The sequence below is a fragment of the Dermacentor andersoni genome, chromosome 1, assembly GCF_023375885.2.
Source record: "Dermacentor andersoni chromosome 1, qqDerAnde1_hic_scaffold, whole genome shotgun sequence".
Lineage (NCBI taxonomy): Eukaryota > Metazoa > Arthropoda > Arachnida > Ixodida > Ixodidae > Dermacentor > Dermacentor andersoni.
Genome location: NC_092814.1, coordinates 374,075,661 through 374,103,527, shown reverse-complemented (window position 1 = coordinate 374,103,527; position 27,867 = coordinate 374,075,661). Strand labels below are relative to the sequence as shown.

The following is a 27,867-nucleotide window of genomic DNA, read 5'->3' as shown; positions in this document are numbered from 1 at the left end:
AGTGCCGGGCCGACCCGCGGCGGAGGTCAACAGGCGTTAAGCGCTCCCCATAGGTGGTCCAATCCCGAAGGTAGTGCAATGCCGGGCCGACCCGCTGCGGAAGTGAAGCAGGCGTTAAGGGCCAATTTACACTCGAGCCGCCCATCGCCGCTAGCTGCACCGCACGCGGGCGGTTCGTGAAAAGCGGGCGCTCGTCGCGAGCGGCCACAAAATTACATTTACGCTGAAACCGCATGGTGTGGTGCGGTTCGCATGCGCCCTCAGGTTGTCCACATAGGTAACCAGCGACTGACAACGTGCAACAGCGAGTTGGCAGCCTCGTGTGCTGGCGACCAGCAAAATTTATCGCCGTGCGAAGATTTTGTTTGGTTACGTTTGCTGTCTTATTAGTTCTTTTTAATTAGTTAGTTCGAGTGGTCCGCATGCGCCGGCATCCGCACTTTGATTTGGGGTCGTGACGTCTGGTGAAAGCTGGCAAACGTTCGGCAGTGCGCAGAGCAAAGCTGTTGGAAGTCGGCAACTCTTGCCAACAGCGAGACGACACTGGCATATTTTTGTCGATATAGGTTGAAGCTTCCGCGTCATGGCGAAAACGCGACTCTTGCACTGTCACATTCTGTGCTGCATGTGTGGCGTTGACGCGTTGACGCACCTTTGGAACACTGTGCAGTCATCTTACCTGTGCCGATTTTGTATTTATTTATTCCGCATAATATTGCGACAACATACATCACTATGCACTTGGTTGTGTCCGGCGCGATGGCGCACTTTTTGTAGCTGTGCTAGCGAAAGCTTGTGTTTTGTACAAGTGACGCACCACCGCTCCTCGACTGGACGAAGCACCAGCGTGGTAGAACCAGGAAGCGACCCCATCGCGAGTCGAGTTCTGAGAATCCTCTGTCGCCCTCAGCGACTCGGCCGCCTGACAGGGACCGAGAGTTTGCCCCCTCGAACACATGCGGCTCTCGCCTGCTTTTTCGTAGAAAATGAACTCAGTCTTATTTCTGTCACCAACCGATGCGCACTCCTTTCACGGACGGTGCCAGACTCCGCACATAACACTGGCGACGAGGCAGGAGTTGCGAAGCGGATAAGTTTTCCAAGTCCATGGCTAAAGGACGAATGCACGGTGCTGTCGAGCCTTTCTCGGGCAAATCTAAGGAATCGTGGATCCAGCGCCTCGACATTTACTTCGTGGGGCGCGACGTCAGCGATGAAGCCAAGAAGCGGGCACTTCTCCTCACGCTTTGTGGAGCCGACACTTTGGAACACTGTGTGCGCGCTGATAGCACCGAAGATCCCGGGAGAAGTCAACTTCAATGATTTAGTGACACTTCTCAGGCGGCACTTCGACACCAGGATATCCGATCTTTCCAGCCGATACGAGTTTCAAGGACCGACCAACGGCCAGGCGAGTGGATCAGCAGCTACGCTGCGGACCTCAGAACCTTGGCAGCCGACTGCAACTTTGGAGAGTGCCTTCGGCTACAATATAGACAATGTCATTTGACACCGAAACGACTGCTTCAGCAGCGAACCCAACTATGCCGCCCCAAGATGCGATGCTCCGGAACAGGTTCGCCCGCGGCGTCAGGGTCGAGCATCGTCCGCAGAGACTCTTAGCAGAAAAATGCCTGAGGTTTCAACGCGCTTTGGACTTAGCCCTGTCAGCGGAAAGTGCGTCAAGGCATCAGCGAAGTATCACGGGAGACGCAAACTCAGGGGTAATTAATAGGACGTCGCAAATCAAGCCAGGAGGCAAGCATACGTCAGCACGACATTGCTATCGATGCGACGGCTTCCACGAACCTGAAACATGAAAATTCAAGACAGCCGAGTGCCGCTTCTGCTGCTAGAAAGGTCATATCGAGCGTGCATGCATCTCGAAGAAAAAGAAAAACACGGAACCACGTTCCGACAACAAGTAGCAACGGGCATACAGTGTCAACCGATTACCTGTCAATGAGTCCTGCTTCAAGCTACACACAGTGACTGTGGGCATACACTGCCCTAATTTCCTCGTCGACTTGAGAGTGGAGAGAAATACAGTCCAGTTTGAGGTGGACACAGGTGCGGCATGCTCCTTGATAAGAGAGGACGCGGACTACAGAAGGTGGAAGAAAAACACTCCGTGGCTTTCCAGCGAGCCGCTCAATTTGCGCACATGGTCAGGCGAAAAATTACGCGTTCTGAGCTCCGCACAAGTTCGTGTGGGGTTGAGATCAAAGGACTATGTGTTGCCCCAGTTGGTTATGAAGGGCACCGGGTGCAACCTGCTAGGAAGAGATTGGTTTTCGGCACTTCACATTCAGTTGAAGGGGATCAACCACGTTGGAGAGCCAGCGCCAGAGATTACAGAGGTCCTGGGATGACACCCAGATGTCTTCAAGGGAGACAAAGGTAGCTATACGGGTCATTTAGTTCACATGGAACTCGAAGACGGTGCAACGGTGAAGTTTCGCAAAGCCTATCCGATTTCTTTGGAGCTGCAAGCGCTTATAGAACACGAGCATGATCGTCTAGAGCGCCAAGGCATCCTAAAACCAACAGAGCATATCAAATGGGCAACCCCATTGGTACTTGTTCACAAGACCGACGGTGCGCTCAGTCTCTGTGGTGACTACAGGAGCACTGTTACTGCAGCAGCGAAGAAGGCAACGTGCCCGCTACCAACTATAGATGAAGTGTTCGCAAACCTACATGGTGTAACCCTCTTCTCAACGTTAGATCTTTATCAAGCATATCAACAAATGAAAGTTGGCGAAGGAATAGCAGCACTGCTCACAGAGAGCACCACCAAACGACTCTTAGCGGGTGGAACACCTCCCGCTCTGAATTTTCCCCTGCACCAGCTATCTTCCAATGCATGATGGAGACAACCTTGCCTGGAATTCCAGGGGTGAGGTGACGACTTCATTTTCAACGTGAATGGTGCAAATAAGCACGCACAGCGTCTGAATCAGGTTCTGTGGAGGCTAACTGAGAAAGGCCTACGCCTCAAGAAAGAAAAGTGCAGGTTCCGAATTGCGTCAGTTGAGTTTCTTGGACATCTAATTGACGCCAGGGGTGCTCACACCACCGAGAAAAGGTTGAGGCTATACTTCTAGCACCCAAACCCTCTGACAAGGCATGCCTAGGGGCTTTTCTGGGCCTTATTTCATTTGACGACCACTTTTTGGAGAACAGAGCGACGGTCGAGGTGGAGTTGTATAGGCTCCTAGAGAAAAACACCCCCTGGAAGTGGAAGAGCAAGCATCAATTCGCTTTCGAGGCGCTTAAGGAGATGATCCGCGCATCTACATTGCTCGCTTACTACGACGAGACGAAGCCGATTATTTCGGCCGTGGACGCATCGCCGTACGGCGTTGCTGCCGTCCTCCCTCAGGAAGACACTATTTGCCGAGAGGCGCCCGTTGCATTCGCTTCGTGAACAATGGGAACCGCCGAAAAGGACTACTCCCAGCTCAACAAAGAATGTGCAGCAGTAATCTACAGCATCGGTAATTTTCGTCAGTACATCGCTGGCCGGCATGTGACCATAATAACAGATCATCAGCCGTTGATTGGAATCATGGGTGAAACAAAGCAAGTACGCCAGGTCCTTTCACGAAGGATGACATGACGGTGCCTTAAAGTAGCAACATACGATTACAAGTTGGTGTACAGGCCTGGCCGACTGCAGCCAAATGCGGACGCTCTCGGCAGACTTCCGCTACCGGCACAAATTGATGAGCCTTATCCCCCGGGAGACGTGCTCATGTTGGCTACCACGCTCATCTTCGAGCTATCACCGCGTGAAGTCGCGCGAATGACTCAAGAGGATTAAGTTTTGTCCCCAGTGCTGCTGGCTGTCTCAAACCGCGAAGTTCATAAACTGCCAAAAGAACAGTTTTCATCGTACCGGGCACTGGAGACAGAGCTTTCAGCGCAGGAAGGATGCCTTGTTAGAGGCTCCTGGATAGTAACTCCAACAAAGGCAAGAAATAACCTTCTTAAGCTCGCACCTGCAAACCACCGGGTAATTGTGGTCATGAAAGCATGTGCACAAGTTACTTTTGGCGGCCAGGCATTGACGCAGATACTGATTGGCTTGCTAAAAACTGTGCAACTTGTTGTCAACACCAAACGGCACCAGCCAGGGCACCGGTGTCCAAATGAGAACGCACAAGAACGCCTTGGGACACAGTTCACGCAGACTGCGTTGGTCCCATAGAAGGCAGAATGCTACTAATTGTTGGGGACGCATACAGCAAATGGTTGGAAGTGCACTCCATGCGCAACACACAGTCAGCCACATTGATTGAGGAACTCTGGAACCTTTTCGCAGCTTTTGGGCTCCACAAAAAGCTTGCGATTGATAAAAGACCACCCTTTGTTTCAGTATAAGTTGAGAGCTTCCTAAAGAAGAATGTGGTGACCCACGTAACAAGCGCACCCTATCATCTTGCAACGAATTGGCAAGCAGGAAAGAGGGCTTTTGAAACAAAACAAGCATGAGCCAAAAACAAGGAGGGAACATTCACGTGTAGGCTGGCCCGGTTATTGCTAAAGCAATACACCACCATCAGCATCTCCACATCAACGGGTAAAACGCCAGCTGCACTTATGTTCGGGCGGTAGCTGGATACAGCTCTCACTCGCATTCAGCCCCAAGGAAAAGCGAACAAAACCCATACCAACGGCAACAGGGACACAGTGTCGAGAGCACTCGGTGTCGGACAAGCAGTTTTCTTTCGAAACTTCGGAGGGTATCCAACGTGGATGGAGGGAACGGTTCTGGAAAAGCTAGGCCACAGATCGCGGCTCATGAAATGCCCTAAAGGTTAGTGCGACGACAACGTGACCACATCAAGGCTGGTGCTTTCAGACACCACATAGAAAATTTGGCGACACAGGATAAGGGCTGTACGCTAACCGCGAGCAGTGTCCCGCTCCCATTTATGCTTGAGATAGAAGCAGATAACTCCACGTCGTCGGAGGCCACTCTCTCAGGAACGCTGGAGCCTTCGCAATCATCAGTAAGCAAACCAGAGATTGGTGCTGCCCCTGAGACCGAGCCAAACACGACTGCAGAGACGCGACTGCAGCGGGAACAACGCACTCCGGATCACTACAGCAATTACATCTGAGAAGGGAAGAAGGTGTTATGTACAAGCGATGTACCACCGCTCCTCGGCTGGACGAAGCGCCAGTGCGGAACAAACAAGAAGCGACCCCACCCCAATTAGAGTTCCAAGAATTCTCCCTCATCCCCAGCGTCTCTGCCACCCGACAGAGACCGAGAGTTTGCCCCCTCGAAATTATCCAGCTTTCGTCTACGTCTGTTGCAGAAAATAAACTCAATCTGTTTTCTGCCAGCAACCGATGCGCATTCTTTTCATGGACGGGGCCAGACCCTGTACGTAACAGCTTGCAAGTACGCGCGTGTACGTGAACACACTAAGCCAATGAACAAGGGATCTGCCGCAGCGTAGCAGGCTGAAGCACCGCAGCGTTATCTATTAACGTACTCCTATACAGATTGTTCTATTATCGCGGAATACAGCTGTGTTGATTGATAAGTCACTTGTCTTTATCACCGAGCACGCGTATTAATCTTCAACAAAGGCTTGTTGATTTAGCTGCACTTTGCTGCTCACGTTATTTAGTAGCTGTCAAGTTAATAATGAGTTAATAGTTAATAGGGGAACGTAACACAGAATGAACGAACAGGAGCGCTGTGCGACACACACACACAGAGCTAGTGTTTGTTCATTCTGTGTTACGTCATTGTAATGCATTATGTAATAGCGCAAACGACAACTGACGAAGAAGGAAACACACAGCACAACACACAGGTCTTCGCCCGTTGTCGTTTGCGGGGTTACATAATGCATTCCAATATTGACCACCAACTAGCCCGCCTCTCCCTGTTAAAAATTACGTCATTGTTTCAAAGTGTGCTGCCATATTACCTCATGACTAACCAACTAGCCCACCAGTACGTCTTAAGCAATTGATTACAAATATGACAGACATAAAAGCGATATGTATGTATCAATCAATCAATCAATCAACTTTGTTTCCCTTGGAATAGGAGGATAGTCACTTAAGCGAGAGATGCTTATCAGATATGTCTTCATGAAAAGAATGTGTGGATGAAAACAAATATTAATTCATATTGCTAAAAAGACAACCCATATAGGCGTGACATCGCGTAATGTTTCCATTGCTTGTTGGTGCTAAAAATGTCCCTGCAAATAGAAGTATTGTTATCTCATTCATACCTTAAGAGATACCAGAGGTTTACGGGGGCACACAAGGCAATAATGCCCATGCAAGAAGGCCTAGGCGGCCAATCTGCCGTCCCTTTACAATTTATCCACACCTCTATCACCATTTAAAGAGTATACAGCCTGTGGCGAAAGCGAATACAAACATGCTTCTGTCTCAGCGATGGTGACAATTAAGAATGATTGCCTTGGGACCGTTTGCTGCTGTCAGCATCATTTATGCATGCGTTCTCTTTTTATTCTTTTCCCTAGATAAAAAAGAAGCTTGCACAGGATGCATGAAGTCAGTGAGCTATAGCAAATTAATGTTATTTGATGAAGTTAGGCATGGCCCAAATGTCATTCGTGTAGTGACAACCTAACTAGCTAATGCACAGCTATATTGAAAAGAAAGAGAAGTGCATAGGCTAACAGGCACACAGTGCCTGTATTTAATCTTAAAGCAAACCAAGATTATCGAGCGACTAGAGAGATTTAGATTAAGGGGACTTAAGCGTTGGGTCTCCTCGTACTTGGGGCCCCAACGATTACATCCCCCTGATCTAAAACTCTCTAATAACCTTTGCAATGAGTGCAGTGATCTTGCATGCGAAATGGTTGACGTAGCAAGTCGTTTTATATTTGCCTTTCTTAATGAGTAATTGCTGAAACAGGTACATGACAATGAAATGAAATGCTGGCTCATACTTGCGTCTTAGTGGGGCAGAATATTTGCCGTGCCTGCTGTAGCACCAATTCCAACACGCAGTAGCCTCTAGGCAATGAATGCATGCTCATTGTGCCAGTGCAACTTGCAACTACCTCTAATGAAAGAACAGAATTGCATTGTAGACATTATTTCATTAGCACCATGTGTGGAGCAGCACAAGAACATAAGGGAATGTTTGTTGCCATTTTTTATTTTCATAACCAACAGACAGTTTCTTGGGTGGAGCTCTGTGACGCATTCACAATATGTTCTGTGTATATCTGCAATGCTGATGTGTGCTATTATCCCGTCACTCCATAAGTAGTCAAACTAATGCAGATAGCCCCATGAGCACTGCGAAACGGAACGCAGAAACTTGCAGTTAAGAAGCCGCAGTGGCTCAGACTCTGTGCTGAACATAAGATAGAAAAAGTGCGTAGTGGTAAATCGGGTGCACATTCACATGGACCATACAAATCAATATATTACAAGAAATCTGTCACTCGTTCTCGTATTGCTTACAGTTGCACAAACATTACTGCAGCATTCTCTGCGGAGGAAAATAACCTTACAAGACAGCTACTTTTTCACTCTATTAACACATATAAGCTCCCAGGCTCCCCTGTATCCGTTCACACAAGGTATAATAGCATGGCTGAGCACAGTCACCTCTTTCCATTCCACTGAAATGAACGCGGCCTGTGTTTGGTACCAAAATGTGCTTTAAAGCTTAACTGTTTATCATTATTTAAGCCTCTGAGAAGTAAAGATGGATGTTAAGCCTTGCTGTTGTGGCATTTCATAGGTTCTAACCCACCATGGTATTTCTAAACAAGCAATGCTGAAATGAGATGGTCAAGCCATACCATTAATACGACTGAGGTATTGCTTCCCCAGGGAGTCTCACTGCCGCTTCCCCAATTTCGTAAATACTTATACATGTTCATGTTAACTTCATAGCCTGTGTTTTAACACGACAATTAAACCAGATTAACCCAACAGCCCATATCTCATTCTCTTAATCTCTTGAAGTACTAACTAGCACATGGTATGTTGTCATATTATATTGTTTGTATGTTTGGTGAATTACAGAAATCATTTTTGTTACTCTTAGAGCCTATCTGATGCTTTCTTCTTTATAATAACTAAGCTAACAACCTTACTTGGCGCATGCCCGTGAGAACTATAACTAACTTCACAGTGGCACTGCACATGTACTCTCAGACCACATCGCAGACATGCTTCTATAGATACTATAGGTTGGCCACAATCACCATAATTTTGAAAGCGAGATGAACAGTGTGTGAATTCTTCTTTATCAAATAAATCTCTGTTTCACTGAGAGGCTGTGTATCTGTCTGCAATATAATGATAAATTCAGTATACTTATGGAAGAAAAACAGATTACACAAAACAACACAATCAATTCTCCTGAAAAGCTGCTTTTTGCCACTATTATATGCGGCAAAGTAAGACTTTAGAAAGCCCAACTATGGCTTAGGCGTATCATTGTGCATTGTATAAGAAGTAGAGGTTTGTGAATGTTAATTTTTTTCAAACACAAATTGAACAAAAAGAGTGTCAAATATTGCATAGTGACACGATGACGAAGTACTTGTAGTAGCAATATTTATTTGCATATATTTAGGTGCTATATCTTAACCAACTACTACAAAAGAGAGCTAACTATAGGGACAAAGGATCAGTTTTAAATGCAAGACTACTAATTCTTGTATTAAAAAACTACTTGAATAGTCTATCAACAACTTTGGAGCCTCGTTGCAAAGAAGCTTTCCAAGAAACAATGGCTGCTGTATGAATAGCTTCGAAAAATTGTACGCAATAAATTGTTTCCAAAAAAAACATGGAAGTTGGCTGAAAGATACTTTCATCAACGTGCTTGCCTTTGGGAGGCTACATACGCTTGTTCACATGCAAGTACCTATCGCATATTCGTTGTTAAAGAACTTCAATTTATATGTTGACACAAAAGCCTCCTCTGATCACAGAAAAAGAATAGAATTGTCATCTAGTATAGACAACATTTAGATCAAGGTACTATTTTTCACATTATGCAAGTCGCAAGTACTCATGAAACACAAAACACATAACAATTTGGCACAATCCGTAACTGATTATGTAAATGAGGTTCCCATTTCATGTGGCAAAGTTGCATAGGGCAGATAGGATGCGACAGCTGTGATTCAGAGATGCGTCATTGCGTCTGGGCACAAGTATTATATAACTGATCATTGTAGGAATAAAGAAATACCAGGCATTGATTCCTATCTTGTCATAATGCCACTTGTATTTGAAAAGTGACTATTATTTCAAGTCAAGCTTGCAACTAACACACTTGCATTGAAAATCACGCTTATGTGCCCATATATGTGTACCCCATCTATAATTAACTGTTGCTTTAAGTTATGACCAGTGTCATGTCATTCCTTTATGTTATTTTGGTTTTACAATATACACCTATAGAACATTTGGTCGGCGTCATACTACTTTTCCTTGTACATGCACACTGGCTTTTTGTCACCCCACCCACTTGGTATTCATGATAAATACACATACCAGGTAACTGCAGTAAGCAAAATAGAGTTTTAGACTAAAGTACCGAAACTGCTTTCATTCCAGCGAACACCAAGCAAAATATAGGCTCTTTAGAACACAAATCACCTGCACCTTATGCTGTAAGACGTTTTTCTGCATCCAATGAATTTTAGGATTTCTGCTGTTTACATATACGTCAACCTAATAACCTAATAAAAAGGTTGGCGAGCCAAACCTTGCAGTCGTGATACTAGTTACTACGTGGTTTTCTGAACAGTTTGTCCAATACAAGGTGATTTCTACATGGTGACTCATGCAAAGAAATTGTTCCGAATTTCCAACGCATGAAAGATTGTATTCATACTCAGGCTCAAGACGGAAAAACTGGCAAAACACGCGTCGAGGCACAATCATTTCTAAAGAAGCTGCCAAAGCTGAACACTTCTTTTGTGGTATTTCTGTCAAACAAGGTTCACGAGCGGTTTGCAAAATTATGTAGTGTTGCTTCAGAAGCCTAGTTTAGGCCTTCCACGAGCGTTGCTTCGCTTTAGATGCGTATGTTGGCTCTCTCTGCCCTAAGTATCAAATTTTTGAGCCTCTGAGTAGAGTGCGGAACTCACCAACCAGGCCAACAACTTATTTGCAATCTACAGAGCTGATCTTTTCTCGACATTTTCTGCTGAGGTCGCACACCTACGCAAGATGGTACCCCTCGCGGCCTCCTGAAAACTGTGAAACTGTGAGAACAAGCACTCATTTTCTAAGCTTTCCTTGATTAAGAATGTTTATGCTCCAACCTCAAGAAGCTGCACTGTCTAGCCGCTCTCAACCATTGAACAGGACTGGTTGAATACTTCTTTTGACGAATCTATAGCAGAGTTTGCTGGCAGCAAAAGCCACAAGATGCATTTTAGAGGTGAAATTTGTTTATGCTCCCTAATATTATCAGAAGTTTAATTTTTGTATGTGAACAATATCAAGTGTCACAATCCTACTGTTTAATCTGGGAGCCTAAGTAGCGCTAGAAACACAAGAGCAGACAGAGACACGGCAACACATGGTGCCATGTGTTGTCGTTGGTATGCCTATCCTTGCCTTTTAGCGCTATTAGGATCGCAGTATTACAGACTAACTAGCCTGAATTGCCGCCTTTGTCTACTTGTTTATTACCACCTTCTTTTATTGGTGACCTCTGTGAAAAACGGTTGATCATTGGCATCGTTTTCTGTATCAGGTCTGAAGTGCTTGTCAGAATTGCACACGCTATAAATCTAGAATTCCCCTTTATGGTTCAAGGTAGAGCCGTACAGTATGAATCATACTTGTCGTGGTCGAGCGACAACTGTGGAGTGTGCCTATGTCTAAAGCTGCTACTCTGTGGTACCTGCCAGGTTCCACATGTTCGTCCTATAGCAAACAGACCTAGCTTGTGACATGACCATGCGTGGTGTCATAGCGGTGCCAACCTGTGATTTTTGTTTTTGCAAAGCATAGGGGCCAATTAAATACTCTAGACAAGTGTGACTTACACTGTACATGTTCTTTCTGCTATTCAATGATCTTTAGTGACACATATGCAGAGCAATTTAAGACGTCCATGTATAACTAAAATGTTTGTTGCTTTACAACAAGCAGTTCTCCTCTTCCCGACTGATGGCATTGAAGCAGTTAGTGAAATTGAGATTAACATCACAGTTACATGAAAGCAATGAGCCCAACAAACCGTAATGTTTGCCTAACAATATAAGCAAAGAAAAGAGACCTTTTCACGAAGCAAACATGTTGCAAATGGTAAATCAAGATGCAAAACGCCCTGGTACATGTATGTTCATAGGCAAATATCATTTCATCTGAAAATAAACTTGAGAGCCATACAAGACCCCTGGAACAACTTAAATATTTGACACCCTAACTGATCAGCGTGATCGTTGTCAGTAACATAGCATCACTGCTGCCCCGAAACAAATGTAGCCGCTCGCCTCAAAATTTCTTCATCCGACATTGGATACTACATACTTTATTTAAGGCATGTAAACATTTCATGAACGCCCAGGACGTCCTAAGGTTGATTTCAATGGCTATGATTTGAATTTCAAACGCATATTTTGCATTTACAGGTTTGATTCCTTAAATGAAAGAGGTGCATGTCGTAAAGAAACACTACTTCATAGAATTTCTCTACCGACATAAATATATGCAGGCAACTATTACACAGAGATCAAAATTCTTTGACAAAGCAGAACGCTAGAAAGGCCTAATTGATCAGTGTATAATTAATTTACTTCCCCGCTGTAACATGATAAGTGATGATGGTAGCGAGAATTGCGCCGCAAGTGAACATTTATGAGGGTGTTCATCCTTGCTGCTTACTAAGGAGGCTGCACGGTAAATGGAGGCTAAGTGTACAGGTGAAGGGAAGCTCCGCTGTCGCATGCACGTAAACAAAGCTTATGGTTATGGCATCAAAACATTTTTTTGCGTCAATCCACCAACCACGGAACATGTATCGACAACATGGCAAGCAGACACCGAGCAGACGAAGTGGCGCGGATGAACACGCCTTGGACGTTCAGCCTTCCTATTCGCTAAGGAGGTCACCAGATTCCCTAGTGCTGCAAGGAACTATTGAGATGGAGTACAGCTCACAGAACACATTGTTAGCGTGAAAGGTTGGGCAGTGGCAGAGAATGTGCTTTGCTGTGTCGTCACATGTACAAAAAATTGCATAAGGCGCATTTGCAGTTTGCATTACAACACATAAAACTTAGCGCAAAATGAATAATTGCAATACGTGGAGCAGTGATATAACTTCTAAGCTGTTCCCTAACCTCCCCTCTTCAGAAAGTGTGGAATGTGCACAGACAGATCTGGAAGCAAACGTGTACAAAGCAAGGAATCTGGTTCGATACAATACCTACGTTGAGATGCATAACATAAGCGAACAGGGATGCTTCTGCAATGTTTATTACTTCAAAGCACATGCAATTCACAGACAAAAATCACAGACGATTACGATACTCCCTAATACAAAATTTGAGTGCAGCTCTACACGTGTTGTCATTTCGCGATATATTGGCTGGCGTGGACAATCGGTGTCGTGTGGAATGTTGTAAACGGAGTGAAATGTGGCGCCACTGCCTTGCTAATCTGGAGATCGCGTGAGCCAGCGCATGGGTGATGCGTGGGCGTGATTCACAGAAGCCGCCACCAACAAACCTCTCAGACATTGCGTTCTACTCTGGCACCATCTCGTAGCTACCTACGCCACACTTCGCTTTTCTTTTCACGCTTTCGCCATACCCTCCTCTGCTTTCTGCCTCATGGTACCGCTGCAACTTCCTCTCCGCTTTCCTCCGCGGGCCCATTCTCTCTCGCCACTTTTTTCATCTCCCACTGCATGCTGCGTTCGCTCTCATCTTTTGCTGTGCTCGTTCGCTCGGCTTAAGCGAGCGAACGAGTCGTCCTCACAGCACCGCAAAAGCTAAATGGAATGTGCTCCAAAGTAAATCGAATAACAAGCGAAAGGAATAGCCTGAATACATGCAATATAAACCATGTTAAATGTTTGGTTGAATGCGCGATGGACGTGGTCTACAAGATACCTTTGACACGTGGGTCTGATTACGGGGGATAAACAGGCAGATGCGTAAATGACTGACTGCGTGCACATCGATATAACTGCAATCTGACAGAAGCACCCCGAGACTTTGTCATACATTGCGCTTCATGCAAGTGCTAGCCTATCTTCCACAGGACGGTGATCTTGCTTAAATCTAGAAACTAAGGAAAAAGTAGTCCTGGAAGCCTACAACATCACGATGAATGACGCCATGTGCCATCCATATCACTCAGCAAAGAGATTAGCTTAATCACTGACAATAGATGGCGTGGGTAGACTGGGAAGAGCATCTCTGGGCACGCGCGTAGGATCTATGTAGGTCTTGTTGCCCCCCCCCCCCCCCCCCAAATATAACGGTTGTTAATTTGCGTTCAGGTGTCGTGCGTTGTTTTTCTCGCGCTTAAGTGCTGCCCCTTCGTCACTTTGCGCAATAGTGTTATGTGAAACCAACTAACCTAATGGGCAATTTTCTTGACTTATATGTAATATGGTCAGAGTGCATGTTTATGCAGCAGTCTTGTTTGCAATGCACATGTGAAAGACAGCACAAGAAACATGCAATATTAGAGGTGAGCGAAAAGGGACTTTTCGGACTGAATCGAATACTTCCAGGAGCGAATTGAGTCGAATATCTTTCTAAAGTTGAATTGCCGTTATCATAGTTAATATAAACTGATGTTCACATCCCAGTATTCTTGAAGTTGGCAAGTTTCTGTCATTATACAGGCTGTCTCACATATCTTGAGCCAAAGATTTAAAAATGAAAGGCACTCTGGACGCGAGTTGAGCCGAATGCATATTGTTGGCACTGGCCTACAGTTCAGTGCTAAGGCTATTTTTTATTTTCCCCTTAACTAACAGGTTCGTTACGTTTAATTAAGGTACTTTTTAAGTATCGGTTGCATACCCCAAGTGTCATACGCAATGTTGTAGAGAACCTAGAGAAACCTCTCAATAAATTGCTTCCAACACAATGTATCTCACGTGATCATTTTTTCTGCGTTCCAAAGAAAGCTGGTGAAATATTAAAAATAGCACGTGACGGGGCGCTTACGCACTGTTACTGTGCTTCTCTCAAGCGCGCGATCGATGAAAAAGGTCGGCTGCAGCGAGACTCGCCCCCGCGACAGGGCGTTATGCCAGGTGTAGGTATCTGGGCATGCGGCTCTTTTCGCATGAGAGTGCAAATGCATGCCGCTGGCCGAGCGTTGTCAACCTTGTCCATCCGTCTCACGCTTGAGAGCAGCACAATAAGAGTGCGCAAGCGCCACGTCACGTGATATTCTTTTTCATATTTCGCGGGCTTCCTTTGGAGCGTGGAAAAAGTACCACGTGAGATATATCGTGTTGGAAACAATTTATTGAGAGGTTTCTCAAAGTGCTCTACAACATTGCTGATCACACTTGGGGTCGGCCGCAAATACTTAAAAAGCTCATTATTTAGCAATAACTAATCCGTAATTAAGGGGAAAATAAAAAGATAGCCTGAGTAACTCTAGGCCAGTGCCAACGTTATGCATGTAGTTCAACTTACGTCCGGAGTGCCTATCATTTTTAAAACTGTGGCTAAAGTTATTTGGGGCAACCTGTACAGTACCTTATTAAGTATTGTATTTTAAAAACACAAACTGAGCAATAGGAGCAAACAAGTTCTTTATTTGCATGCACAGGGCTGTTCAGAGGATGCGAATGATCACAGTACAGTCTGTAAAGTGTGGCTACCTGTGTGACGTAGCCTGCTCCACTACGCAAGTTCTCATATTTTATGGTTATACTATGCTGTCGGGGTCAAAATTTACCATACTTTTCTGCAATTTAATGTTTATGTGGGTGCAGCTGGCCTCTTGAAATACTCGAAAGCTATGAAAAAAATATTCACATTTACAAAAAGTGGCCACCGAATCGAATAGGGCACCATTCGATGCATTATTCGAAAGTTACAAATATTCGCACATCCCTATGCAATATTGAAAGCTTCAAATGTTGGTTTAGAAGCTTACATACACACTACATGGTCCAGCTGCCAACAGAATATCAAATATCGACCATACCAGTTTTTTGTCATCTTCATGCTTTGTTACGCGCATATAGCTTTTTATAAAAAAATTCTAATTTGTCAAGAATCAAAACGAAGTGTCTGGTTTTCACGCATTATATGCTCATCATGCCGTGCCACTGGTGTTGGCACAAACCGCGTGTGTACTCGGACACTAACAAGGAACAAGCAGCTCAATTTCTTGCACAAGCAAGGCGCTCACATCATGCCCATGGTGACTCAATTAGTAAGCCATCGATTGCATTAACAGACAAAGAACTGGTTTTTCTGAGGTCGCACATGCGCTCTCGTTCATCTTAGGTCATGAATTTTGAATGCATGCTCATGTCAGGTTGACGCTTTGTAGGTGGCGCTTTTGTCTTGGTGTCTCAGTATATATTCGTTTGATTCTCGAAATAAAAAATCAGTTGGAAGTCAGCGCTTTTATTCGTCGCCCTTTTTGTCCGTCGTCTATGTATGCGCTGTAAGTGACGATTGCTAAGAACTCCCCATACGCACACCAATTCCGAAGATATTGCATTGCAGGGCCGATCCGCGGCGCAGGTGAAGCAGGCGTTAAGCATTCCCCATAGGTGGGCCGAACCCGATTTACTGCAACGCTGAGCCGACCCGCTGTGGAGGTGAAGCAGGCGTTAAGCACTTCCCATACGTGGGCCGATTCCGAAGATATTGCAATACCGCACCAACCCGCGGCCGAGATGAAGCAGGCGTTAAGCACTCCCCATACGTGTGCCGATCACGAAGATAGTGCAGTGCAGGGCCCACCCGCGGCGGAAGTGAATCCGGCGTAAAGCACTCTCCAAACCTGGGGCGATCATGAAGTTAGTGCAATGCCTAGCCGACCCGCTGCGGAGGAGAAGCAGGCGTTAAGAACTCCCGATACGTGGACCAATCGCGAAGATATTGCATTGCAGGGCCGACCCGTGCCGCAGGTGAAGCAGGCGTTAAGCATTTCCCATAGGTGGGCCGAACCCGATTTACTGCAATGCTGAGCCAACCCGCGGCCGAGCTGAACCAGGCGTTAAGCACTCCCCATACATAGGCCGATTCCGAAGTTAGTGCAAAGCCGGCCCGACCCCCTGCGGAGGTGAAGCAGGCGTTAAGCACTCCCCATACGTGGACGGATCCCCAAGATAGTAGTGCGATGACAAGCCGACCGCGGCGGACGTGAAGCAGGTGATAAGAATTTTCCATACCCTGGCTGATCCCGAAGATTGTTCAATACCGCACCGAACCGCGGCTGAGGAGAAGCAGGCTTAAAGCACACCCCATACGTGGGCCGTTCCCGAAGATAGTGCAAAGCCGGGCCGGCCCGCTGCGGAGGTGAACCATGCGTTTAGCACTCCCCATACGTGGAGGGATCCTGAAGACAGTGCAATGCCGTGCGGAGCCGTGGTGGAGGTGAAGCAGGCGTTAATAACTCCCCATACGTGGGCCGACCACGAAGCTAAGTGCCAGGCCTGGCCTACCCGCTGCGAAAGTGAATCAGGCGTTAAGCAGTGCCCATACGTGGGGCGACCCGCGGCGGAGGTGAAGCAAGCGTTAATATCTCCCCATACAAGATAGGATTAATGGGTGGAATCTGAACCTGGCAACGTTTAACGCTAGAACGTTATCTAGTGAGGCGAGTCTAGCAGTGCAATTGGAGGAATTAGAGGGCAGTAAATGGAATATAATAGGGCTCAGTGAAGCTAGGAGGACGAAAGAAGCATATACAGTGCTGAAAAGCGGGCACGTCCTGTGCTATCGGGGCTTAGCGGAGAGACGAGAACTAGGAGTCGGATTCCTGATTAATAAGGATATAGCTGGTAACATAGAGAAATTCTATAGCATTAACGAGGGAGTGGCAGGTCTTGTTGTGAAACTTAATAAGAGGTACAAATTGAAGGTCGTACAGGTCTACGCCCCTACATCCAGTCATGATGACCAGGAAGTCGAAAGCTTCTATGAAGACGTAGAATCGGCGACGGGTCAAGTCAGAACAAAATACACTATACTGATGGGCGACTTCAATGCCGAGGTAGGCAAGAAGCACGCTGGAGACAAGTCAGTAGGGGAATATGGCATAGGCGCTAGGAATAGCAGGGGAGAGTTATTAGTGGACTTTGCTGAACAGAATAATATGCGCATAATGATTACCTCCTTCCGCAAGCGGGATAGCCGAAAGTGGACGTGGAGCAGCCCGAATGGCGAGACTAGAAATGAAATAGACCTTATACTCTGCGCTAACCCTGGCATCATACAAGATGTGGACGTGCTCGGCAAGTGCGCTGCAGTGACCATAGGATGGTAAGGACTCGAATTACCAGAGACTTGAGGATGGAACGAAAGGAACTGGTACATAAGAAGCCGATCAATGAGTTAGCGGTAAAAGGGAAAATAGAGGAATTCCGGATCAAGCTACAGATCAGGTATTCGGCCTTAACTCAGGAAGAGGACCTTAGTGTTGAAGATATGAACGACAATCTTATGGCCATCATTAAGGAATGTGCAATAGAAGTCGGTGGTAGCTCCATTAGATAGGATGCCAGTAAGCTATCGCAGGAGACGAAAGATCTGATCAAGAAACGCCAATGTATGAAAGCCTCTAACCCTACAGCTAGAATAGAACTGGCAGAACTTGCCAAGTTAATCAACAAGCGTAAGACAGCTGGCAGAAGGAAGTATAATATGGATAGAAATGAACATGCTCTCAGAAACGAACGGAGGAAGCCTAAAAGCAGTGAAGAAGAAACTAGGAATAGGCAAGAATCAGATGCATGCGTTAAGAGACAAAGCCGACAATATCATTACTAATATGGACGAGATAGTTGAAGTGGCTGTGGAGTTCTATAGAGATTTGTGCAGTACTTGTGGCACGCACGACGATAATGGAAGAAAGAATAGTCTAGAGGAATTCGAAATCCCACAAGTAACGCCGCAAGAAGTAAAGAAAGCCTTGGGAGCTATGCAAAGGGGGAAGGCAGCTGGGGAGGATCAGGTAACAGCAGATTTGTTGAAGGATGGTGGGCAGATTGTTCTAGAAAAACTGGCCACCCTGTATACGCAATGCCTCATGACTTCGAGCGTACCGGAATCTTGGAAGAACGCTAACATAATCCTAATCCATAAGAAAGGAGACGCCAAAGACTTGAAAAATTATAGACCAATCAGCTTACTGTCCGTTGCCTGCAAAATATTTACTAAGGTATGCAAACGTCCCATAAGTGAGCACATAATCCCACGTTTTGTGCTCGGCGTCCAGGTACGTTGATAACATGTCTGCCAACATCTTATTAAGCCGTTTCGCGAGCCCATTAGCTTGTGGGTGGTAGGCTGTCTTTTTTTGCCGAGCTGTATGGCTGTAGTGGAGAATGGCCTGCATAAGGTCGGCCCTGAAAGATGTCCCTCGGTGCGTGATAACTTCTGGAGACCCACGGCGCAGAAGAGCTTGACGGACAAAGAACTTGGCAGCTTCTTCAGTAGTTCCCCGTAAAGATGCAGCTGGTTCTTCGTGGCGTGGCGTGTAGTCTGTTGCGACGATAACCCACCTATTTCCAGATACTGACGTCTGGAATGGTCCGAGGAAGTTCATGCCCAGCAGCTGTAATGGTTCCGACGGTGGTGGAATGGGGCTCAGTAGCCCAGCCGGCTTAACAGGCGGTGCCTTGTGGCGTTGACAGTGTTGACCAGAGACGCCGTGAAGTCAAGTATTTATTCGGACAGCAACATGAACAAAACAGCAACGATTCAGTGGCTTCGCCTTATAAAGGGAGCATGGGTGCAGCCGAGGCATGCGATTGGCTAACGATACAATAGCACATGTGAACAATGACCGCGTGCATCAGATACGCGGCGCACAGTGACAAAAAAATACGCGTGATAAACGTTGCACAGATACAAAAGACAGTAACGGCCAGTGCGGATGTAACTGGTCACTGCGGCAGCTAGGTGAGGACAGTATTAATGGCGGGAAATTCCACTAAGCGTTCGGGCCACTCCCAGATGTCCGGAGCTTGGTTCATCGTGGCAGGCATGGCGTATTTCCTCCCGCATACTCGCTGGGATGACGAAGTAGTATTTTGTCCCCGTAGACACAAGTTCTTATTTACTAGCACATTGTTTCGAATGCAGAAACTGAAAAATGCACGCTTAAATGTATTCCCTCAAGGTAATCGATGCGGCTGCGTAATTCAGGGTCGTCATGCTGCTGCTGGGCAAAGAAATGACTCATCTTCGTCGGTGTCTTTTGGGGGCATGTCTAGAGGTGCTCGGAACAGGCAGTCGGCGTCGGAATGTATTCTTCCTGTCTTGTATACAATTATAACGTGAAATTCCTGCAGCCTTAAGCAACAGTTGGCGAGGCGTCCGGCAGGGTCCTTCAGGTTCCGAAGCCAACAAAAGGCGTGGTGGTCGGTGACCACCTTGAAGGTCTCCCATACAGGTAGGGACGAAATATGGTCGTCGCCCATACTATGGATAGACATTCCTTTTCACATGTCGAATAATTCGCCAAAAACGGCTGGCAGAAGGGATTGCATTTTTTGCCTGTTCTCCTTCTGTACTAGTACAGCGCCCACACCGATACCACTTGCGTCGGTGTGAATTTCTGTTGCCGGAGTGTCGCCAAAACTGTAGAGTATTGGCGGCGACTGCGGTAGGCGTTGAAGCACTTTTCTAACGCCTCGATTAGCGCTATTTCCCGTGTGAAGTGTCGACAGCTTTCTTCGTTAGAAGTAAGTGGCTCGCCGGTTCGGGAAAAGTCTGGTACGAAGCGTCGATAGTTGGCGCAAAGGCCCAAGAACCTGCGCACACCTTTGTTATCAGGTGGTTGCGGAAAGTATTGAATCGCAGACGTCTTGTCAGGGTTGGGGTGAACTCTTTTACTGTCTACTGCGCAACCAAGGAACTTAAGTTCTTTGTATGCGAAGCGATATATTTCAGATTTTATTGTCAGTGCAGGGGCCTTGATTGCATTTAGCACCATCTTTAGCCGGCGAAGATGTTCGTGAAAATTTAGGGAGAAAACAATGGCATCGTCCAGGTACACTAGACAGGTGCGCCATTGCAGACCTACACACGCGCTGTCCATTACCCTTTGGAACGTGGCGGATGCATTGCACAGGCAAAATGGCATCACCTTGAACGTCTTCGGCCTGTTGATTATGTCCTAGTTCCTGCCACTGTTCTCGTAGCCCCTTGTGCCGACTACGATATTCCACCTGTCGTTTTGTGTTAAAACGCCGTTTCTCCGTTTCCGCTGGCTTACGTTTCTACGGCGCCATTGCAAGAACTCGTCTCGGCACATCCGCCGCTTCAAGGCAATCGTTTGAACTTAGCCCAACCGCTACCACAATGAATTTTTTTTTTTTTTGCCAAACCACATCCACCAAGCCGGTAGCCTTATCATTGCATGCACTTTGATTGCATCAAATGACTAATTAGAGGCGAAGGCGACGTGTGCGGTTCTTATTTATCAATTATAAAGCTTCCAAGCATCTACATTTACACTAATATATTGGTTAAATGCCTTATGTTGACCAATTGCGCAGTTTTTTTCCAAGTTAAAAAGTGTTACGGGAAATACACGCTTTCTGCGGGGTACTCACCAAAATATGCTTATACAATAAAATAGCCGAACTTACTTTATTTTCTCTTTGCATCCTAGCATAGCGCAAGAAAAATTGACGGTCATATTAAAAGTTAACTTCAATATTATCATGGTAAAGTGTTTCATGCGACATAAAATCCTTTTGGCCATTGTTTGGCAAATAGTAAACCTTTGGTACCTATATTCGCTGTTCACTTCCTTATACAGTGTATGGAAGGGTTGCCTTTCTGGGAAAGTAATATCTCAGCTCATGCGAAAACCAGCCAGGGAATATTCTGCTTCTGCAGTATTCTCGTTACACCCGCCGTGGTTGCTCACTGGCTATGGTGTTGGGCTGCTGAGCACGAGGTCGCGGGATCGAATCCCGGCCACGGCGGCCGCATTTCAATGGGGGGCGAAATGCGATAACACCCTTGTACTTAGATTTAGGTGCACGTTAAAGAACCCCAGGTGGTCGAAATTTCCTGAGCCCTCCACTACGGCATGCCTCATAATCAGAAAGTGGTTTTGGCACGGAAAACCCCATAAAAAAAGTATTCTCGTTACGTATTCTTCGACAGCACTTTGTACAGTTGATGTAAGCTGGTCGCCGCTTGAATTAGAGTCATTGTTATGTGAGAAGCTGGACGAATCTCAGCTAGTAAGGCGATTGTAGAGAGAATGTCGGTACACACATTTCGGGATTGCATGGTCTCGGCCCTGAATTAAAGACAAATAAAAAGAAGGCGTGAATGCGGGACGAAAAATACCAACCGGGAAAAGAACAGATGTGAAAAATTGCAACGTTGAATAAAAAGAGGTCTAAAACATTCCCAGTGCAAGTAGGCGTCACATGGTAATGCCAGAAGCCATTGTAGTTTCTCAGTTTGACAATAAAGCCCGGTCTTTCACGAACTAAGGCACACTCGTTTCCCATTAAACCTCTACACCCGTCAACCTTTGGCAGAATAAAATCTCCATAAATATGTACTTTCTATTTCGAAAAGTGAAATCGATCTTGTAGCGCTCGAAAGTGGCTGATAGAGAAATGGGCATTAGAACTCGCGGGAAAGTAATATCAGCCAAGCAAGCATGCGCTGTCAGTTCCAGCCACAAGCATTCGTCGTACGTTTTAAGCTTTTCGCGCCTAAACAGATGAAGCTTCGACTTGCATGCTATTAAAACACCACCGCCAAACCTAACCGTATCGACATACTTCCTGTCTGCTCTGAATGCAGCCCATTCATCAGTGAAATAAGACTCGCACTTGCGCAACTATTTTAACCGTGTCTCTGTTATGCTAATCCTATTGGCACATGTACTTGTTTACCTTTTTCGGGTGACCGCTTTTCACCGTCTAACAAATGTTATCGCTCAGCGCAGGACGCGCCCGCATGTATCGGAAGTTTCACGAATGTTATCAATGGTTCTATGTGCTGTCTGTTCTCATGAAGCTTGCGTAATCCAATTGCATGTGCGAGGCGAATTGTGTAGAACTTTCTAGAAGACACGCGGGCACCAGCGATTATTCTGGAACCTTCGGTGACTCGTGCATAGCAGCAGACGCGCTTGCCTCGCAGATCACATTTCGACGATCGCTGACCGTGTTCGCCGCTATCGTTGTTCTTTGAGTGTAGCTTGATTTTCAGGGCACAGGTTCACCCAACAAAACGCTAGTTTCGTCATTCACAGTTATGCTGCCCTCTTCACTATCACTACTACGTGAGAATATCATATTAGAACCAAGTACACTTAAAATTAAACTCACCCTAGGTTGTCAAACATCTCGCATTTTGGTAATGAACATTATCCTTACTCATTCATCATCAGATTGTTCTTATTCTGCAAAAAATGCCGAGAGGGAGATAGCCTTTCAATGAAAGGACGAAACAGAAACATGCCCTTTTATTGGAAGGGCGTGTTTGATTTGAAACGATTGACTTGATTGAAACGATTTGAAACGACGTGATTTGTGAGGTCTCGAAAAGGGGTAGGGTGGCTAAATAATCGCGTGTCGATATTTGCTAAAGTGTGCTTCGGTATCCAAAATCATATTTTGGCACAGGAAGTCTGTGACGTGTAAAATTTTCTACAAATAATCTAGCGGGAATTTTACATGGTAATATAGTTTTAGAGTGTGCGGTATTCCGGTAAACGCGGGCGGCTTATCGGATGAGCGGAGCCGTAAACGTGAGCGAGCGGAGCGGTGTAGCTACGCGGTGGAGCATAGCTCAACCATACAAACACCGAGCTAATGCTGCTAACCGAGTGTCTTCTTTATTGCTGCTGGTCTAAATGTTCCCAGCGGCGTAAATGCATCATGGTTCGCCGCTGCCGAAAATTTACGCCAGCAGCAGAGTAGAACACACTTGGCTGATGCAACATTAGCTCTGTCTTTCGCTCATTCAGCGCTGCGCCACCAGTTGGCAGCATCTGTCAAGCCAGTCACGTTCACGCCTCCCACTCATCTGGCAAAATGCACAGTCCGCCTGCGATTACCGAATTACAGGACAACTCTCTAATGATGTCTTTCAGATGCCGAGGACAAGAAGAAGCGCTGCCGAGCAGCCTTCTCGCACGCCCAGGTGTACGAGTTGGAACGGTGCTTCAGCGTTCAGCGCTACCTCACCGGAGCTGAACGGGCCGATCTAGCGCAGGCGTTGAAGCTCACAGAGACACAGGTGGGTATTTTCTCGATGTTCTGAGGGGCTGTGTTCCAGTGCAGCTGCGTAGGCAGCGGCCATCGTGTTCCAATGCCATGTTTTCCCCATATCTATCTATTTAGATAGATAGATAGATAGATAGATAGATAGATAGATAGATAAATAGATAGATAGATAGATAGATAGATAGATAGATAGATAGATAGATAGATAGATAGATAGATAGATAGATAGATAGATAGATAGATTCATCGGATCTGAAGTTGCCAAACAATGCTTCGCAATTAAATATTATCTTTTAAGCATTCAAAAGAAAAGGCACCCTTGAGAGTGCATCACGCCTGAATTGTTCCCACTCGACGATGGACAATGTCCGGAAGAGGAGACATGCCCGTGACGCGCACTGGAAAGGCGTCGCAAGCGACTTGCGTCGAGTCTGTAGATAGATGAAAAAAATTGTGTTTTAGGTGCCAAAACCACTGTCTGATTATGAGGCACGCCGTAGTGGTGGGCCTCGGAGATTTGGGCCACCTGGAGTTCCTTAACGTGCATCAATATCTGAGTACACGGGTCTTTTTGCATTTCGCCCCATCGAAATGCGGCCGCCTTGGCCAGGATTCGATCACGCGACCTTGAGCTTAGCTGCCCAACACCAGAGCCACTAAGCTACCACGGCGGGTGTGCAGACACCGGGACAGTCACGGTATTGCGATATGGCCTTCATAAGGGTAGGTGGTGCTAGAGTGTAGCATTGCCAAGTCTTCTGTATCTGAAACGAGAAAGCGGGGTGCGTAGCTTGCGCTCGCGCTGACATATGTGGTTATATCTCGACATTTTATTGTCTGACGCGTTCGCGCGTTCCGCGCTATTCTTGTTCACTGAGTGCCGTCCAGTAAACTCAGGTGAGTGATAAACTAGGGGTATCCTGCATTGCACCCCCGAGCTCTACTACACGCGGAACGTGATCGCTCTTGACGAGGGATTTAGTATTTACAGTTATTTTAATATCTTCAGACTCCCATTTGGCCAGCAAGCTTTAGTTTGGGCCCAACTGCGATGCCGCCTATTCAAATATATGCAAAACGCAAAAACGCTTTTCTGAGTTAACCAATTAGTTTCACGAAATTTATGGCATTTGAGAGAGTACGATAAATTATCTTCACTGTTGGAAGCGGAATTGTGATTTAGGGCTAATTTTAAAGGAATTTTAACAAATTGGTAAGCTTGAAATGAATAACACGAAGTTTAAAAATTCGTAGCTCTGTGCCAAGAACAGATATCGCAGTTATGTAGACTGCATCAGTTAATTTTATTTTCCTCAACACTACTTGAGGAGGGAAGGTGGCTAAGGTCCGAAGTCGGCGCCCCTAAATGACTCGAGTGCACGGTGCAGCGCGCCGGAAGAGACATTCTCCCGTGAAGAGACGTTTTTTCAAACGCCAAGGCGTCTGTCCGAGTGCAAGCACGAACCTCCCCTCTCCTTCACCCAACCCAAACATCACTTTTTAAACCCTCAGTTGCGCAACAGAGTCAAAACCAGCCAATCACACATGCGTGTTCACACCATTGCAGCCAGTAGCACAAAATGTAGGTGACGGACACCACATCAGTCATAACAGTGGCACACTTCACAACACGCAAGGGGACAGGTCTGCGCAAAGACACGTGTCACCTTCCTCTCCCCTACGTTAGGCTCCGAGTATTGGCCTTGGTGTCCTCTGGCCCCAGAGGGCCGGCTCAAGCTCGCACTTGTAACCACAAACTGCTCGTGTCGTTCCACTATCTCCTGCAACAAGCGGTCACGGAAGCTGCGAGAATGTTCCCACGAAACTACGGCTTATTAACGGCATGTATGCCGGACAGTGGGCTGCCCTCTCAGTACTAAGAAAACTTGGTCCCCCGTGCAGCTGTACTCCGGTTCACTTGAACACTCCAAACACCGTAATTGGGGCCCGATGGCAATCCCACACAAAAGCACGCATCGGTCGCAGCCAGCTAATTGGACGTAAAAGTGCCGCCATTTTCTCAAGGCATTCGAAAAAGGCACGCGCGGATACCAAACAATGACACCGAAACCGGATGATCATGTGTTGCGTCGCCGAATTTCCGTGACTACGCTTACCGGTCTGGCGGCGAGGCCCACAAACAAAGCGCCGTCGCAACCGAAAAGGCCAACGGGACATCTAGGAAGCGCGTGGGCGTTAGTGTTGGCGGTGACCTCGAGCACACCCCTTCCTCTTATTTTCACCCCTGCCTCCCCGAACGCGTCCCATTCAACTCGGACCGTCTTCACTTTTGTTCCGAAGGAGAGTGCGCATTTGGCGGCTCTTCTACAGAGGAACCACTCAGCCGCATTTCATTCCATGCGTGGGTGTCCCCCCTTCCCGTATTCGCGGAACCGCCCCACGTTCTTTGTTTACGCGAACTTGCCGATACATCACCATTTGAAATTTCCCTGCAATTTCCTGTACTTCACAGCTCATACTGACTCCTCCACCCTCAAGAGTGTTACTGGACACTCGATGTCCACGTAACATGATAAAAAAACTCGCACAAAAATTAGATCAGTCCTTTTCCGCGCACGGGACCAGTCTCCACTTTACATAGAAGGATAACTTCGCGTCATAATGCCGAAAAGAAACATAGATATCTATGCCTAAAATGCAGTACACTAAACACTCGCATTAGTAAGCAAGTCTCGCCATCCTATCAACGCAAACACAATCATGACACACTCCGCGCTGCAATATACAGCAATAATAAGTTCGCGTGGCTTTGACTCCTCTAACACAAGACACGTGAACAGGACGAAGTCCCGATTGTCCTGTTGCATAATGTCTCTCACAGTCACGACTCCGCACCATGATTGTCCGAACCCGTGAGACCCACTCTGTGCACCCCAAGGCCCCCCAGAGCACACTCAAAGGGAGCGACGGGATAGGTGTCAGCTATACCCTAATTCAATGGATCGCACTGGCAAATGAATGCCTGTTTCGCATGCTACACAAGACATTTGTACGTTATACGCTCCTGACACTGCCCAGGCGGCGCGTTCGAGTAGCGATCGTCAGCGCTTCTTGCGGCGCCTTCCGTCAAAACTGACAATGGCGGACCACGGTACTCGGGCTGGCCACGCGCATTTGCCAACGTGATCGCATGTTCATGCTTGTTTTGAAACGAACAAATGGCGCAAGTTTTGCTGTGTTGTTTTAAACCAATCTCAAAATTAGACGGTCGGATACGCGCTGCCATTCGTCGTAAAGGGGAAAAGCACCACGCTGCCGGTCACGTTTACAGCGTGAAAGAAGTCGCCGGTGTGACTGTGCTGGCGCAGTGTCACTGCCCAGCAAGGCAAACACAACTGCAGCGTATCTCTGGACGTGAGTACACTCAACTATCATATTGTACTTTGATCAAGCAGCGGAATTGAGTGTACAGGCATGGCTGAGCTTATTAAGCGTTAGGCGTAGGTGTTCTTGGCCAACCATTTAAGCTACCGTAGACAAAACGTGTTCTTCCGTGGTGCTGTTTTGACAGGCTTGCAAAGCCACATTGGCCACTGATGATAGGCGCCATATCTTTTCGAATTACTAAAAGGCTCTTTTAAACAACTTCCACAAAAATTGTATTAGACTGCTATGTTCTGCCAAGCAACCGCAGTACTTTGTTTACAACTGCCAAGGCACCGGGACGACCTTGGGCCGCTCCGGCCGCCAAGACTCAGCTGACCGTATCTGGCAACCGGAGCCCAAGCAGAGCCTCACAGCGTGAAGTGCTCAGCGACTCGCGCAAGACATAACGCCTGCAGCCACCACGCAGTACGTTTCGTACAGGAAAATAAATAGCTCTAAATGATATGAAGAATTTACAAAAATATGTAAGTCGGCTTCCCGGCGAGACTCTTTCTCGACCAAAAACTTCAGTCTACTGACTACAATACTTTCTAGTGCGATCCTCCAGGAAGGAAGCGCGAGCGCAAAACCACTGCCGGCCAGGAAATATGTGAAGTCGGAGAGCAGGCAGCCCTGCGCGGCCGGTACAGTCTTTGGCGCAGCAGTACCGCCGCCCCCACGCTTTTTTTCCTGGGTAGTTCTGCATGTCTTACACGTTTGCCATCGTAAAACAGCGGTATGAGAACGTTTACCTGCAGGACGGTGGCGCGCGTGGTTCAAAAGTTTCGAATAACACGCGGTCATAAGAACAACACGTGCGCCAGCTGAATTCTACGCCGTCGACTGAAGTTGGATCAGTACCAGAGTTGCGCTTTCTACGCTACAGGTGGTGCGGCTGTCACGGGGAAACTCCACTGTGAGGAGCGTATACACAAAAATATACATCTGTTCGAGCGACCCTAAAAGGAAACTTAACACTTGTTCCCGAACATGCGAAACAAAATCATGTACGGTGATTCGATATAGGCAAACTAATTCAATGGCTAAAGATC

The 27,867-nt window shown here is 46.7% G+C and overlaps 1 protein-coding gene across 2 annotated transcripts in view; it reads left to right on the top strand.

Annotated features, from left to right (window-relative positions):
* LOC129381199 (homeobox protein Nkx-3.2-like) overlaps positions 1-27,867 on the top strand; it is a 151,212-nt gene that overhangs the window by 63,714 nt on the left and 59,631 nt on the right. For both annotated transcript variants that reach the window (XM_072285864.1, XM_055063873.2), the window contains one exon: positions 23,296-23,441. In XM_072285864.1, coding sequence (XP_072141965.1) covers positions 23,296-23,441 — 146 coding nt within the window. The remainder of the gene's footprint in view (positions 1-23,295; positions 23,442-27,867) is intronic.